The sequence below is a fragment of the Eubalaena glacialis genome, chromosome 1 (genome assembly GCF_028564815.1).
Source record: "Eubalaena glacialis isolate mEubGla1 chromosome 1, mEubGla1.1.hap2.+ XY, whole genome shotgun sequence".
In the NCBI taxonomy this organism is placed as follows: domain Eukaryota; kingdom Metazoa; phylum Chordata; class Mammalia; order Artiodactyla; family Balaenidae; genus Eubalaena; species Eubalaena glacialis.
The window spans coordinates 67,375,956-67,394,109 of NC_083716.1; the positions used below are offsets into that span (position 1 = coordinate 67,375,956).

General features: G+C 37.3%; 2 protein-coding genes across 2 annotated transcripts in view; one reads left to right on the forward strand and one right to left on the reverse strand.

Moving 5' to 3' along the window:
* The window catches only part of LRRTM3 (leucine rich repeat transmembrane neuronal 3), a 186,258-nt gene extending 171,709 nt beyond the window's left edge, over positions 1-14,549 (reverse strand). The window contains exons 1-3 of the mRNA XM_061187585.1: positions 14,451-14,549; positions 8,355-8,484; positions 5,711-7,242 (exon numbers count right to left, since the gene is read on the reverse strand). Of these exons, the coding sequence (XP_061043568.1) occupies positions 5,711-7,242; positions 8,355-8,484; positions 14,451-14,549 (1,761 nt within the window). The remainder of the gene's footprint in view (positions 1-5,710; positions 7,243-8,354; positions 8,485-14,450) is intronic.
* Positions 1-18,154, forward strand: part of CTNNA3 (catenin alpha 3) — a 1,728,069-nt gene that overhangs the window by 771,278 nt on the left and 938,637 nt on the right. The gene's annotated exons all lie outside the window — the stretch shown is intronic.

Here is an 18,154-nt window from a genome sequence, read left to right on the forward strand (position 1 = left end):
AGATTCCCTCTGCTTGGTCTTACATTGTGACCCAGATAGTCTTGTTCTCTCTGTGTTCCTGAAATTCTCCTCACATGTTCAGGAGACCTAACTCAAGAACATATACCAATAATCCTATGAAGGTAAAGCAGAATAAAATTAAAAAATGCTTTTTCCACTGAAAAACCATCATCCTCTCTCTGTTCTCAAGAGATTTCATAGGAACTCAGCTATCAAAGAGGATGGTTTTCTACTTAAATTATAAGAATTTTGGAAATACGTCTGCTCCATCATACTTGGTAAGAAAAGCTACATCCAGTAGAGAGAGATTTTTGATTACACTGGTCATTTTTTTGATGAAAGGCCCCAAAAGAGTACTCTTAAGTATTTAATTTTGCATAAATGAATAGGTTATAACTCATAAAAAAACCTTTGTATTTTTATGCTACTTTGTTTTTAATCCAGTGATTTTCAACAGTAGTAACTGGTAAAGTCAATAATAATTTCTATACTAGGAGGAAATTTTGGATAATCTTTCATTGGGGGAAAAGAAACAACAGAGTAGATGTCATGTAATCGATACCTGGAATATGTGCTAATCCCACTGTAACATGTTAAAAGCAATTACTTTTTGCTCAATAATGATGTTATCTTGCCATAAATGTTATATTTATAAGGTATAAAGTTGACAAGGGCTCAAAATAGTGATACTGAAGAGGGGCAGGGCAAGTAACCTATGTTAATTGAAAACCTTTTCTATAATGATCTTTTTTGGGACCCAATTAGAATTTTGATTTAGTTTGATAAGCTCTGGTTGGTGTCTATTTATGTTTATTGTACATTGCGGTCATTATTGATATGGGGTGGAAGAAACTGTTTTTATGGAAAATAAACGTCAAAGACAAATTAAGTTACAGACTCACTGCCAAGTCTCAGAATTCATATTAATGTAAAGTGGATTTAGGCTTCTGTTACATAGAGGTTAGTAATGTCTTTTTAACCCAGGCCAAACAGAAAACACTGGCAAACATAGCTGATTATCTCACTAACTGCTTTTTGAAAATAATAGATAGTTGCCATTTTAGAGTTTACAAAGTGTTGCTCACATTTTGTCCTCCCAGTAACCATGTGAAGTCAGTAATTTTGCCCATTTTACAGATGAGTAACTTCAAGTTCAGAAAAGCTAAGGAGTTTCCCTGGGATTATTTGATTTGCAAGTGTCAGAGAAATTTGAATCTAAGGCCCATACTCTATTATTTACATGGGCATGATATGTTCCTTAAATCAAAAGAATCATAATCTCTTTTTATGTAGATTTTCTCTGTAATATTTCTACTGTATTCTACCCAACTGTGCAAAAATCAACAATGATTTTGAAGAGTAGGCAAAAGTGGGTCCAATTCTATAGGCTATTATGGTTAGATTCTAGAAAGTCTCACTTTCACCTGTGTATTATCTTATTAGTTTTCAAGAGTCATTTAATACAACCTATTTGGCTTTCATCAGTTCTATTTCTCTTACAACATTTGTAATTCAAATCCACTGATATTACTTTTTGTGTTCATGGTTTATTCCAGCTGCCTCTGATTTTTGATGTAGGTAGCTAAGAGAATACAAGTATAGCAAAATTCCATGGGTTTGCATAAAATCCAGATTCTAATAAGAATCCAGGGAAAAGGGAATAAAAGAGGCAACACAGTTTCTGAATTTTTCATTTCTCATGGCTCAGTTCTCATTTGTCATGTCTGGAACTCATTTTGTCTTAGGCTTCATGGCCTGATGCTGTTTCTGATGCTAGTCTAATCCACACTTTAAATAAACCATTAAGTTCTCTTCTTGGTAAATGTCAAGGGGAGAGAAGGTATTTCGTGCACCTACAGCGTCCTAAAAATCCTTGCCAAATCTACAAATCTGACTCTGCATTATCCTTCCCCAGAAGGAGAGCATAATTTCATTATCTATGAATCATCACCTCTTAGACTGTAACATCATTGTCAGAGAGCCTAATAGAACAGTGTTCAGCTGACTGAAAAGGGGGAGGGAGGGAGAGAGCACTGGGGCAAAGCACAGGTCACTGGCATGATAACAAACTGGAGAGTTCTAGAGCTGGATGGGGAGGCCTCCCTCACTCCACAGCTCAGACACTCCTGACTGGTAAATAACTGATGCTGGTTCTTTCAGTATTAATATTGAAATTTGTTTTCCCCAACTTAAATTAAATTATATTTCAGTATCCTGCCTATGGAAAATATTCTCACTTAATGAAAATATCAGAATATTTGGCCAATGTCGATGATTATAAATACTTTAAAAAATATTTCTTATAGATTTTTGTTGCATTATTACTCACTCTTCATCCTTGGACACATTTCTAGCCCTTAGTTCCAGTTCTATGGCCTCTGGGCATTACTAAATAAGTCAATATACAAAATATAACTTAAAAAATTGTACTATAACCATGTTTCCAAGGGAGATGAACTAAATAAAATTAAAATCTGATTCATGGATTGAAAACCATATGTTGTAAACCACATTTACATAAGGGTTCAGGATAAAAAACTAAATAAAATGTTTGAGTAGCTGTGGTTAGTCTAACGAGCCACTGGAGGTCACTGGTGCTCCACAGAAATACAGTCTATTGCCTGTTTGTCTATTTAGGCAGTTGACTCACCGAATCAAGAAAAAATGGTTTAAATTCTTTGAAAAGATGTAATGTCAACATCCTTGGAAAATATAAACTCATTTAAAAGGAATATATCTTGCATAATTATTGCTTGGAAGACTGGCACTTGGACTATCAACTCTATGCTGCAGTAGCGCTATGCGTACTGGGGCTCATAAAAATTTGGGGATAAAACCCATACAGTTCAGAGACTAAACTGTATTTCCTCTCTCTCTGGTAAAGTATTCAAAGACTGAATCCGTTCTGCATTGATGCATCTCTGCTGTGTATTTCAACAGGTCAGGCTGTTTATTTAACTGTTGTCACCTTTGAGGAAAGTCAGACACTTAATATAAATTTGGAATAGAAAATGAAATATCAATTATATTTTTCTAATATGCAATGAGTTTTTAAATACTTATGAGAATACACTTATGGTATGCAGTCCAAAAAGTGCCATGGGGTGGTGGTGAGGACGATGACTTTTAAGCAGGAGAACATTCATTCACCAGTTGGCTTTGTTAAATTTATAGTGGTGACCTAGTGATTGTCTAACCTACAAGAATTATGTACTGAGAACTAAAGAAGCTTCATTCCCAAAGAGAGGGAAAAGACTTTTTTTTTGTAATTCCATGTACTGAATCAAAATTGCTTTTACAATCTAAGGGATTTTATTTTGGTTCTTCTCTATTATTAAATTTATATGTAGTTAAAGTTAGGCATTAAAAAATGACCAACCTTCAAAATTTTGGTCATTCATGTAATCTTAACACACCAAGTGGCTTTGAATTTTAGAAACATTTTTAATACAGCAAACATATTTTATATATACTAGCAGTACCACAGCATCAAGTATTTGTAAGAGTTTCAAAATATAAATATAAATATGCCTTGCCTAAATTTATTTGGTATCCGTGACAAATGAGGCGGAAGGTCAAGTCAAAGAATAAAAATGGGCTTTTTCACTTTAACACTGCATTTAATTAAAACAATCATCTTTAATACAGGTAAAAATGAGGCTGACCAAAGAAACTTTTGTTTTTAGATGGAATATGTATTTACTGACATTTTATGAAAAATGTGAAATTACAACTTCAGTGAAAAACATCGCTGTAGTTTCAGTCATCCAATTCATTGTACTGTAAGGAGGTATCTGCGTTATTAATCAATTGGGAATCCGTGACTATTTGCCATTAATAAATGTATATCCAACAGTTATTCATGGACAAATATATTGTAGCTATGATGCTTTTCTGAACTGGTATCTATTTTAAGGTTTAATCAAAATCAAAGTATAGTTCCTTGAGAAATCTACTTTCGAGGTTCCTTTTTCTTTATTGCTTATAAAAGTATGATTTTTATCATCTGGCTTCTTTGCAATTATATCTCATGGTGACTTGCCTAGATTTTTCCTCTCAGAATATGAAAAGCCTCCAAACTATATAAAAATGCTGGTAAAAATAGCCATTTACTTTTTCTTTTTTGCTGCAGCGATTCTGGTTTGAAAGAACAGGGGCATGGTTAAAGATATAAAGCTTGAGAAACCAAATTAAATGGAACGGGCTCAATGTTGCAATTCCTGATTTTTGCTCCTATAATAGAATTCTTCGTTTTGGAGGATGAAAGAGAATACTGACTAAAGACATTTTTCTAAAATCTAAATGAACTGTGGTCAAAGTTACTTAAATACGGAAGCTGTGATATTTGTGCTGCAGGCAATAAACTTTCACCACTGACATAAAAACATGCATGCAGCTTGCAGATTGCCAACAGGGTCTGTACAGAATCATACTGATGAATGGAGTTCACAATATAGATGAACAAGGGGACACTGTAACATCAGCAATAGAAAAGCAGAAGACAACTGCCATGGGGTTGGTCTTTTGTCCTGTAAGATTTATTTTATACGTTTATTAAGGTGTTGTCAAAACTATCCTTTTCAACGAGGCTGTCGGTGGTGGAAAGCGTGTCTTGGAATGTGTTCTCTTTACACCTCTGAATGAAGTGTCAGTCATCAGGGGACTGGTGTGTGTGCTTGGCATAGAGTGGAACACAGCAGGACAGCCTGACAAATCCCAAACAGAAGAACAGACAGAGCTCATAATTCCACTCCCTACATTAGGGTCCTTAAAAGAGCTGGAAAGAGAATTTTTGGTAAGCTTCCAACCACATGCATTTAGCAAGCTGCATTCCCATTTGCAAGCCTCATCTCTGAAAACTCCTTAAGATGAGGAGCAGTGGAGAAATCTGCCTCCTGCCTATTTTATTTATTTATTTATTCATTTATTTACTTATTTTGGAAATGTGGAGGCTAGAAGAAATTGACAGTGAAACCTCTAGTCTGATTTTACAGAGATGAGTTTCAGAGACAAGGCTTCAGGTCTAAAACTTTGTATTTTTACTGTCTCCTCCCATTTTGCAGGTGTCTACTTGCAGCATTTTAACCCTTCGACAGTTTTCCCTAGGCTTGCTTTATTGTAATTCAAACACCTCTGGAAACTGGTCCTGGCACTGCTTTAACAGAGCACCATCTTTCGATAGTTTTCCTGCAGTTTTCTTTTTAAGCTAGGCATTGTTTTAAGCCTGTCCCTAAATGTTCTATAATCAAGTCCTCTCCTAGAATCAGTTCAGGCTCCAAGTACCTGGGGTCATTCACTTTTTCCTTGATTTGCCAATGAACTGCAAACCTTCTAGAACTATAGATTTGGTCTTGCCAGAAGGAGAATAACAGCCGATGTGAGGGATTACTTATGAAAGAAGTTTTATCTTAAAACAAGTGTGACATTAATGGAATCAATAAAGGGTCTTATACAATAGGCATTATATTAAAGCAGAGTTCAAGCGTCACATTGATTGTGGTATTTAAATTTCAATGGGTTAATTATGTATGAAAGTAAAATGACCAGTATTATGAATGTACTAAAACGGACAGGGAAGGACCTTGCCAGCAAAGTGAGAGGGAGAGGGGTGGGGAGAGGGGCACCACATTCCCTTTATAGTCACCAGAGTTCAATAAAGCACCACTTATTTCCCAGCTTTTAAGAGCGCTTTTATCACAATGGTTCATACCTCACACTCCCTGGAGCCCGATTTGTTATAGGTGCAGGGTCCCGTCCCATTCAGCAGCATCTCGCTGGTCTCCGTGTTGGTGGGTTTATAATCTACATAAAATTCCTGGGTGCTGGGAGTCATTTGCTTTAGGGACTGTCTTTTCTTTTTCCTGTGCCTTCGCATGAGGGAGCGCTGCTGCAGCTGCTTCATGCTGGCAGGGTACCGCTTCCACGACACATAGATAACGAGAAGGATGACGAGCACAGACAGGAAAAGGGCCACGCTCCCTGCGATGATTTTATGGAAAGAGATGTGCTCAGTGTCAGCATCGGTCTCTGGGCCAGGCTCCGTGGCTCCCACGGTGGGGGGCAAAGGGGGTTTGCTCTCATGCTTCGGCCTTGGGAGCTTGGGCTTAAATGTCGGCTTTGGGAGAGCCCTGGCCAGATCAAACCTCTCCGTGGTACTTTTGCCACAGATGCTGTAGTTCTTCACTGCATCGATAACATTTACTCCTTGCAGCTCTTTGGGACTGGCACAGATAATTGTATTCTCCCTCAGTCCTTTAAAACTTTTCAGCCAGTTTACCAGGGAACAAATATTTCTGCTGCATTCCCATATATTCCCGGCAAGACTGATGTCATTGAGGGATATCCAAGAATCCAAAATCTCTTGACCAATAAATGTGAGCTTGTTGGAATCCAGGTTGAGGCGCTGCAGATTTGGGACACACTGGAAAACACTAGGTCCACTAAAAGCTTCGATCTCATTGCCTGATAAATCAAGCCTTTGTAATGAGCTCCAGGTCCAGGACATGGTCTGTCCTATGACACTGATTTTATTCCACTGCAAGTAAAGGTTCTGAAGGCTCACCAACCTTGGAAAAAGGGCCAGATTGAGCTTAGAAAATTGATTGTGCTCCAGGTGAAGTTCTTTGAGTCTGATCATGCCTGCAAAGACATTCCTGGCTAAACTTCGGATCCGGTTATATCCCAGGTCCAAAAGTTCCAGGTTGCGGCAGTCTTGGAATATTCGCACTGGGATGGTTCTCAGGGAATTAGATCGTAAATGTAAACTCAGCAGCTTTCGCAAACCCCGAAACTGTTCAGATCCCAGAGAATGCAGCTGATTATAGGACAGATCCAAGTTCCGTAAATTTGTCACAGGTCTGAAGGTATTGTTGAGAAAATAGGAGATTCTGTTGGAACTCAGAATCAACTCTTTGAGTCTGCGTATTCCATTAAAAGCATTCTCATCAATATTGCTGATATGGTTATGGTCAAGGTACAGCCAGGTGAGCTGGTTGAGCCCTTTAAATTGATTATACTTAAGTTTTTGAAGGCTGTTGTAGCGAAGGGACAAACCTAAGCAACCAGCAGATATACTTGAGGGTATCTCCTGTAATTTCTGAGATTCACAATATACCATTTTGCCTTCACACCTACAGCCCTTAGGGCATCCTCGTTCGGCAGAAGAAAGCATTGTCAGTAAGACAGTGGGGGCTATAACCAGTGCTACAGCTGATCCGCTCAGTAGCCTAATTACATTGAAACCTGGAAATAAAAACAACTTAGAAAAGTTATCCCCCCAAAAAAAGAATTCATTTATTTTTTAATCAAGCAAAAATAAGCATGTATTTTCTTTTTTAGAAATTTAAATCTAGATAAAAACATTTAACATCAAATATCATCTCCTTATAATTTAAAGAGAATTGTCTTTAGGCTTTTTTTTTTTAATAGTTAAGCAAGGAAACATGGCAACTAAGCAATCGAATTTATAGTCTTAGAGCAGAGCAAGGTAATCTCTACAATAATCAAGGCAGAATTAATATACAGATTAGTGGATTTTTTTGTTTTTGTTTTTTTAAGAAGAAAAGAAGAAAAATGACAAAACATACCCATCCTTTGTATTGTTCAAAGGTCGTCCTTAGGTCTTTGCTTTGGCTTAGGGGGCCACTTGCATGACAGCCCCTGTCAGCTGCGCTGTAGTGAGTCAGGGCTCGCTGACACCCAGGAAGAAAAATTGGACCCCTTGGGAGATGGACCGATTTTGGAACATTATTCTTTGCCAGCCACGCAGAACACTCCAGGAACAAATAAATCCCAACACCGCATTTGCAGCAAAACATCAGAATCTTCCTAGGTAATAGGATCTTCATGAATATTACGTTTTTGCATCTTTACAGTTTATTTTGGGGGGGGTGTAAAAAAAAAGAAAAAAAAACTGGCTTCTACAATTTCTTCTTATCGGAAAGCAAGATGTATTCCTCCAGGCAACATGAGGCTACCTGAGCTGCCACATCTGTATCCCATAGCCCAGCATTTCTGGTGGCGAGCACCCACTTCAGCCACAGCGCTGCGTTGGAGCCCAGAAAGCAGGAGAGCCCCGTACCCTGCACACCACGCTCAGCTCACTTCTGCAGACTGTCATTCTGAAAGCTGCTCGGACTGTTGCTTTGGTTTTAGTGAATGCAGTCTTATGTAAAGCTGCCCCCAGTGGTGAAGAACATTATGGGCATGTGCAGAAATGTCTCTCTTTTATCTTGCAAATGAGCAGGCTTTCTGCTGGAAAATGAATGATTCTTTTGGGTGGCTCAGTAGGAACTGAATGGTCACCGTAATCAATAACTAGCAACATTTTCTGTAATTTCCAAGTCTTGTTTTACAATTTGGCAACGTCTTTATTGTCTGCATCCACTTAATCGCTAAACATGCGCTGCCCAGAGTTTTTCTTGAGCTTGACATTAAGTTCACAGACCGAATGTCAATTTTTCTTAGCTTCAAAGTAGCTTTGAACTGAAATTTATAAAATGAATTATTGAGCTTTTCACAGAGAAGCATTAACTGCCTGCCCATTTGACCTCTTGGAGTCACAGTGATTATATTATACAAGGTGTCTCAGGATGCTAGAACACATACATTTTGGAGTAGAGAGGATGACTAATGACATATAAACTAATGTGTCCAATAACCTTTCTGATTTTCCCACAAAAGACATAATTGGTTTCATGGCTTATGACTTGGTTTGTTGTTTTGGTTGCTGTCATTTTATTTTCTTAATTAGAAGAGAAATAAGCCATATTTAGTGTGAGTACAAGAATCAAGAGATCATCTGGTTCAGTTTATTGATGCTGTTACTAATTATTACACTAGTAATATTTACTGAGCACTTTTTAAGTGCTTTAAATGGGCTATCTTATTCTATCTGTAAACAATATTATGATGTAGGTCCCATTATAACCTTCATCTTGAAGATGAGGAAACTGAGACTTGGAAAGGTAACTTGCTCAAGGTCGTATAGCAAGCAAGTGGCAGAACTGAGATTTAGAACCGTAGCTCTCTTACGCTTACACCTCTAACTGCTAGATGATCCTGCTTCAACAACATTGTTATCTTCACTTTAAAATGAGCCAAATGAAAATTATCCTAAGTCATTGTGTCAGGGAAGCTGTAATAAAATAAAATTCTTGATTTCTAGAATAGGTTTTCATAAACTTCTTTGGTATGAGTCTTCTAACAAGAATCATAAAAACTAAAGAGGACAAGCTTAGTCTAATGATTAAGAGGATGAATTTTTGCACCTAGGTTCAAATCCTGGCTGTACTTTACCAGCTCTGTAACCTTCACTAGGTTACTTATCTTCTCTATGCATTAGTTTTCTCTTCTACAAAATGGGCATAATAGCAAAATTCCGTTTCATAGAGGGTTTGAGAATTAAGTCATCTAAATATCTGTGAAGTACTTAGAATAGTAAGTGGCACATAATAAGCCTGTGTTAGCTGTTATTTGAATAATATCAACTTTACTGTATTTGCTGGTATTGCATGTTATTTAGTATTGAATATTGAATATACTCACTTTCATTTACTCACAAAGAACTACTTCAGTGAATATTTTTTATATTGTTTACAGTGGATTTCTGAGATACTTTCAGTCTTGCCTTCTTTGAGGAGAAGAATTCCTAAATTTCCATCCTCTCAACTTTATCTTTAAAATGAGTATCTAGTGGACCATAACTAGGAATTAATGTTCGATTATTTTCTTCCCCAGAGCAGAATATGGTAACAGCTGCCCCACAGAAAAAACCATTTTGTTTAAAAATAAATGGTAATTTTATAAAAAATAAAAGTGTTAGTCTTAGTTAGATGAATTGGCTGTGGAAAACCCTGGAGAGCTTTCATATCGTCTAAGGATGAGAAGCTTGGTAACAGTCATGATAATCAAAAGGGATCCCATAGACATCATCCAATTCCTCAGATAGTATGCCATTAATAGGGCAGTTTCCTCCCAAGTTATTCATGCTATCAATGCACATAAAGCCCCCAGAGAGCTTGTTAAAAAGATAAATTTCCCAATCCCTCCCCGAAGATTTTGATTCAAGGAGACGGAAGAGGCTACACTTATCAACAGACTCTGATGGACAACTTGGTTTTAAAAATGCACTGTAAGGGAATGAATAAAAATAATAAATTTTCTCCTAGTAGGAAGAGAGGACATATAAATCTATGACATTGTGATATAGGTTCTATGAGGACAAAGACAATGTCTTGTCTACTTCAGTTTCCCTGAAACCTGCAATAGCACTTGGCACATTATAGATGCTCAATAAAGATTTATTGAATAAATACATTTTTATGGGGGTCACAGGTACATTTGATGTAGGATAAACTGGTTACGTAATGCTAGTCTTGTGTACGTGGGATTGATCCCTGAAAAGTTCCTTGGCCAGTGAGATTGGATACAATTTTGGAGAAAGTGTTCTTAAAAAATGTGTGTTATCAGGCAAGAAACTGGGAAGCGGAAATACTCACATGGTCAGCAAGTGATCTTCACTTTTCATGTAGACATCTCTTGTCTTCATAGTTAAACCATAAATTTTATGAGAATAGTAAATATAGGTTTGAATATTCCCTTTGGCATATTACAACTTTTATCATCTAACATCCCAAATAGGGCTTGGCAACTTGTGTCTATTAAAAAAAAGACTAAAGGGAATCATATTTATAACTCCTCTATCATATTTCTGTTGCTTGAAAGGCTCTGATTTTTCTCTTCACCATCCTTGCTTCTCCAAGGGAAGTAGCTATCCGATGTCTGTTTTGCCTAACAGCTGCAGAGGGCTGCTCTAGGATGGCCGGAGGCCCCGTCAACTTTGTGTTTCTTATTCTTCTCTCATTCCCTGACAGAAGCACAGATGAGCCCACTGAGAATGTAATTCTCTCACTTTGCTTTTCCTGGGAGAAATCCTCTTGGATCAATTATGGTGAATAACATTTGCTGCTGCGTCACACACCTTGCCCTTAGTTTTTAGACATTTTCCTGGTACCTTGGCTTCTGATCTTATTTTGCTCCATAGTGCTGACTTCACATTCACCTTTTGGATCTCAAAATTGATATTTTCTCTTAATGCTGATTATTGATCTCTTCCTCAGTAGTAATCAGTAGCCATTCTTGGATTGGGTCTGACTCCAGGCCCTCTGCGTGGCTCCTACTTTGGCACTAGCCCTTAAGCCAGTATCACCACCAGGTCTATCCTGGTTCAAGGTAATGAAGTGCCTGAAGAGGGAAGACCACTCAAGAGGCTAGTAGAGAAATCCAAAAATAAAATAGTGCAATGCTAAACCAGACTGAATACTTGAGGCTACAGAAATCACTCCCAAGACATAGAGTAATCTCTCAAAAGAAAAATAAAACCTTATATTCTAAAAGATTTTAGTAATTTGCTGGTTACTTTTTAAAGTTTATTCTCCTTTTACTTGTTGACTACAGCAAGATGATTATTTCTTACTTGCCTTTCAAAAGAAGCAAAATTATACTACATTATGTATTTAGCAAATTCTTTTGCACTTAACACCACATACAGAAAAAAACATAAACTACCTGACAACTTAAATTTCCCCAATGAATCCAGGGACTTAATGATTTATATACTTATGGAATGTAGTGTCATGTATCTAAAGACTTTTTTTAATTACACTGATAGTACTTCAAATAGCTTGACATATTTTGTTTAAATTGGGTAAATAAGTCCAATCTTACATAATGGCAAATTTCAGTCTAATATGAAACTGAATTGCCATATATAAACTTAGACAGTCAGGGCTTAAAGTGGATATACTGATATCTTAACAATGGGTTGTTCTCAGAGATTTCATTTATTTAACAGTTTGGGTACTGAATAAGTCTTAGACACGGTTCCAGACACTTAGAGTATATCAGTGTACAAAACAAAGATCTAAGCTTACATTCTGAAGGGGTAAGATGGACAATAAAAAACAAACATAAATAGTATATTATTCGGTAGTGTGTACTATAGAAAAGTAAGAAAGATAGTGAAGATTAAGAGTGGAAGGGGTGAGGTGGATTGCAGTTTTAAATAGGATGGTTAAGGCCACTAAGAAAGTGGCTTGAACAACCCTTGAAGGAGATGAGGTTGTTAACCTTAAATATGTATGGGGAGTGACCAGTGCAAAGGCCCTCATGTGGGAGTAGATAGTGTGTTCATTGACTAGAAAAAAGGCCAGTCAGTCTTAGAGTGGAGAGAGCAAGCAGGAGAGTAATTGGAGATGAAATCAGAGAGGGAATATACTCTGAAGGGACAAGAGTAGTAAGGAGTAGTAAGGGAAGCCAGTAAGGAGGTTATAATACCAATCAAGAGAGATGATTGCGGCTTGGGCCAGTATGGTAGCAGTGGAAGTGGTGAGAATTGGTTAGATTCTAGATTTATGTTTAGGTAAAACCAATAGGAGTTTTTTAATGGATTAGAAGTGAAGGTATGAGATAAAGAGAGAAATTAAAGATGACTGCTAGTTTTATGGGCTGAGCAACTGGAGGGATGGTACAGCCATCAACTGCTTCTGTAGGTCAAGTTTGGGGAATAACATCAAGAGTTCAACACATTTGAATTTTGTTTGACTTTGGTTCTCAACGTTCTTCAGTTTTGTGAGACTTTAATTTTTGCAAACATCTTCTTGTTATTAGGCCTCAAAGAACCATGATGTATTTTAAAATATTTTGTAAAATGATTAGCAAAATTAGACACTAACAATAGCAACATGGATTTCTATTCAGATGGTCTGGACAGTGGCACCATCTTTGCAAATGGTCTTAGAAGGCAATGGAATCAAAAGCTTTGATGAAAACTGAAAATTACATAAAGACCAGATATGGGAACATGTGGACTAAGAGTTTTAGAAAATAAATTCAGTAAATCCAAAATGTTTTTCTAGAATAATTTAGAGAATGAGACATACTTTTTATTGCATATGCCAGTTGACATTTGGAATTTGGAACTGATTCTGGCCAGTCTTCTTAGGGTCTCAGTTTGCTCATCTGCAAAATAGTACTCATAAAACCTGTGCTATGAATCTCTAAAGTTTTTATTTAGGATCGAGTTCCATAATTTATATGTAAATACATTGTAGACTATAAAGTGCTACAAAATATTTCTGAAATCAGTGTACCTGTGAGAAAATTAATTTTTCTTTGAATTCTGTCTAGGTGCTCTGGTCATGAGCATATACTGGAACAAACATATATCAAGGGTCACTAACATGACCAAGGGCAGAGTCAGAATTTAGTAATATTATAAAAAAAAATTCTCAGTATTTCTTTTCTACTACAGTTTTAATACCACAACCATTTATTATACAGCATACATCATTGACATTCTAACTCATAAAGTGCTTTCACCAATAAGTGCATGTAATCTAGATGTTGTAAAGATCTTAATGTTTTTGACTCAGCTACCCTATCATGTAATAAGATAGTCAGAATGCTGCTATAGAGTCCCTACAGCTATGAAAATTTTATTTTCTTCATTTCTAGTTGGTTAGAATACTCAAATGCATTTGTACATTTATAACTATATTCTGATCTTCCATCGAGGCATTAACATGTCTCTGAAATATCCTTGGTTTCCATCTGCTTGCTTCAAGGGCTCCATTAAAAACCCTGTCTGGTCACATATGGTTATAAGTGAATATGTCTGACTTAGATAAATGGATGAAGAAATTTCCAGGTCTGACCATTAAAATGTTTTCTCAGTGTCTTTTTCGAATGAGGCAAATTCAAATGAATGAGACCTACAAGATTATCCAACACATCTCCCTCTCCCTCACCTAAAGATGCATTTATGCTGCAGCATCTATCCATACTCTCAGGTTTTATTGCATTCCTCACTTTTTCTTCCTACAGAGGTAGCCCTAAGCTAAATTTGAGGATAGGGAAAAATAACAAACTCTTAAAATGTAACACTTATTGGTAGACTTCTGAAGATTGAAAAAGACTGCATGACTTTGAGGAAACAATTGTTTTTATTTTTTTTTTTAGTGGAAATTTCAAAACATACACAAAAGTAGAGACTATAGTATAATAAACATTAACAATTATCAATATTTTACTAATTTTGTTTCACCTATCCCCACCTTCCTTCACACACACCCACACTTTTTTTTTTTTTTCTTTCTGGAGTATTTTAAAAGCAAATCTCAGAAATCATGTCATTTTACATATATATGTGTGTGTGTGTGTGTGTGTGTGTGTGTGTGTGTGTGTGTGTGTGTATGTATTTCAGTATGTAATTCTAACCAGTAAAGACTTTTAATTTAACCATCTAGCATTAGAACACCTAACATATTTAACGATAAGTTCTTAAAGCTGGTTTATGGTCAAGACCTAAGTGAAGCCCAAATATTGCATTTGGTTTTCATGTTTCTGAAGTCTCTCTAATTTTTTAATGCCATCAATTTATTGGGAGGTACCAGGTCATTTGAACTGTAGCTTGTTCCATGTTTTACATTCAGTTGATTGCTTCCCCCGTATCGTTTAACTTGTAAGGAGTAAGTTTTAATGGCATACATGTTGAGCAAGAGTTCATTCATTAATTTAAGCAGGATATCCCGCCCCAAATTGATACTTGGGGCATCTATTCACTCTTGGTAGCAAATTTAAGACTTGCATTAACTTTTGAGTAATGTGAGACTTAGAACTTGAAGGAAAATATGTATTTCTGTTTTGTGCTGTTTGTATTACCAGGGAATACAGTAATGGGTCAAATGGCAAGTTTTCGGAGCAATAATTAAAATTAAGGTGTCATAAGTCTCGGTTGGTTTACCGTTCATATTTACTAGTATTTCTGTTCTTCCCTTTCCACTGCACTTGCTTTTTTGCCCATAGTCATCAAAAGCAATTATTTGATATTGTTCCTTGCTAAACAAACCTGCTAATTTTTATATTAATATTGAGATATTCTTCTAACAGAGGCTCAAAAAATTACTTTCAAGAGAACAGCCATCAAAATTCATTTGTAGTCATTTTACTGAGAGAAATCAGTTTTCTAACTTTTCATCTGGAACAAAGTCCATGAAGCAACATGTGGCACCAGAGCCACATTGTAAAATTTATAGTCCTATATATATTCCCAAAATTCTTATGATTTCTCACAATAGAACAAAGGAGTTTTAGAGTAACTATAAAAGTCTCTTAACCAAATTTGCAACTTAATATTGGATGTTTTACTTTGAATGATTGTATGGCTGTGCTTTGAATATAAAGTCAATTTTATTTAAATGGTATAATAATAAACATTTTGCTATATTTGCTTTACATATGTTCTGATGTACAAGTTTTTTTTAAAGAAAATTTTCTGTCTTAGTCCATTTGGGCTATTGTAACAGAATGATACAATAGATAGATTGGGTGATAGATTGGGTGGCTTATAAACAACAGAAATGTATTTCTTACAGTTCTGGAGGCTGGGAAGTCCAAGGTCAAGATGTGGTCAGATTCCATATCTGGTGAGATTGCATTCCTGCCTCCTGCTTCACAGACTGCCATCTTCTCTCTGGAACTTCACATAGCTTAAGTGGCAAGGGAGCTCTCAAGGGCCTCTTTGCTAAGGGCACTTATCCCATTCACCTAATCACCTCCCAAAGGTTCCACCTCCAAATACCATCACTTTGGGGATTAGGTTTCAACATACGATTTGGTGGAGGTGGAACACAAACATTCAGTCTATAGATTTTCTATTGTACTTTTAAAGCATTATGTATAATAGTTTCAATGGGTACACTAGTATATTTTAAAATTTGCCTTCCTGACAAATATGTTAGCATTAAGAATTAAATCCGGACCCTGAACCAAGATGGCAGAGTAGAAGGACGTGCTCTCACTCCCTCTTGTGAGAACACCAGAATCACAACTAGCTGCTGGACAGTCATCGACAGGAAGACACTGGAACTCACCAAAAAAGATACCCGACATCCAAAGACAAAGGAGAAGTCACAGTGAGATGGTAGGAGGGGCACAATCACAGTAAAATCAAATCCCATAACTGCTGGGTGGTTGACTCACAGACTGGAGAACACCTATACCACAGAAGTCCACCCACTGGAGTGAAGGTTCTGAGCCCAACGTCAGGCTTCCCAACCTGGGAGTCCGGCAACAGGAGGAGGAATTCCTAGAGAATCAGACTTTGAAGGCTAGTGGGATTTGATTGAAGGACTTTGACAGGACTGTGGGAAACAGAGACTCCACTCTTGGAGGGCACACACAAAGTAGTGCATGCATCGGGACCCCAGGGAAGGAGCAGTGACCCCAGAGGAGACTGAACCAGACCTACCTGCTAGTGTTGGAGGGTCTCCTGCAGAGGCAGGGGTGGCTATGGCTCACCGTTGGGACAAGGACACTGGCAGCAGAAGTTCTGGGAAGTACTCCTTGGCAGGAACCCTCCCAGAGTCTGCCATTAGTGCCACCAAAGAGCCCAGGTAGGCTCCAGTGTTGGGTTGCCTCAGGCCAAACAACCAACAAGGAGGATACCCAGCCCCACCCATCAGCATTCAAACGGATTAAAGTTTTACTGAGCTCTGCCCACCAGAGCAACAGTCAGCTCTACCCACCACCAGTCCCTCCCATCAGGAAACTTGCACAAGCCTCTTAGATAGCCTCATCCACCAGAGGGCAGACAGCAGAAGCAAGAAGAACTACAATCCGGCAGCCTGTGGAATGAAAACCACATTCACAGAAAGGTAGATAAGATGAAAAGGCAGAGGTCTATGTACTAGATGAAGGAACAAGATAAAACCCCAGAAAAACAACTAAATGAAGTGGAGATAGGCAACCTTCCAGAAAAAGAATTCAGAATAATGATAGTGAAGATGATCCAGGACCTCGGAAAAAGAATGGAGTCAAAGATTGAGAAGATGCAAGAAATGTTTAACAAAGACCTAGAAGAATTAACGAACAAACAAATAGAGATGAACAATACAATAACTGAAATGAAAACTACACTAGAAGGAATCAATCGCAGAATAACTGAGGCAGAAGAACGGATAAGTGGCCTGGAAGACAGAATGGTGGAATTCACTGCTGCAGAACAGAATAAAGAAAAAAGAATGAAAAGAAATGAAGACAGCCTAAGAGACCTCTGGGAGAACATTAAACACAACAACATTCGCATTATAGGGGTCCCAGAAGGAGAAGAGAGAGAGAAAGAACCCGAGAAAATATTTGAAGAGATTATAGTTGAAAACTTCCCTAACATGGGAAAGGAAATAGCCACCCAAGTCCAGGAAGCTCAGAGAGTCCCATACAGGATAAACCAAAGGAGAAACACGCCGAGACACATAGTAATCAAATTGGAAAAAATCAAAGACAAAGAAAAATTATTGAAAGCAGCAAGGGAAAAACAACAAATAACATACAAGGGAACTCCCATAAGGTTAACAGTTGATTTCTCAGCAGAAAGTCTGCAAGCCGGAAGGGAGTGGCATGATATACTTAAAGTGATGAAAGGGAAGAACCTACAACCAAGATTACTCTACCCGGCAAGGATCTCATTCAGATTCGATGGAGAAATCAAAAGCTTTACAGATAAGCAAAAGCTAAGAGAATTCAGCACCACCAAACCAGCTCTACAACAAATGCTAAAGGAACTTCTCTAAGTGGGAAACACAAGAGAAGAAAATGACCTACAGAACCAAACCCAAAACAATTAAGAAAATGGTCATACGAACATACATATCGATAATTACCTTAAACGTGAAAGGATTAAATGCTCCAACCAAAAGACACAGGCGTGCTGAATGGATACAAAAACAAGACCCATCTATATGCTGTCTACAAGAGATGCACTTCAGACCTAGGGACACATACAGACTGAAAGTGAGGAGATGGAAAAAGATATTCCATGCAAATGGAAATCAAAAGAAAGCTGGAGTAGCAATACTCATATCAGATAAAATAGACTTTAAAATAAAGAATGTTACAAGAGAGAAGGAAGGACACTACATAATGATCAAGGGATCAATCCAAGAAGAAGATATAAAAATTATAAATATATATGCACCCAACATAGGAGCACCTCAATACATAAGGCAACTGCTAACAGTATAAAAAAGGAAATCGACAGTAACACAATACTAGTGGGGGACTTTAACACCTCACTTACACCAATGGACAGATCAAC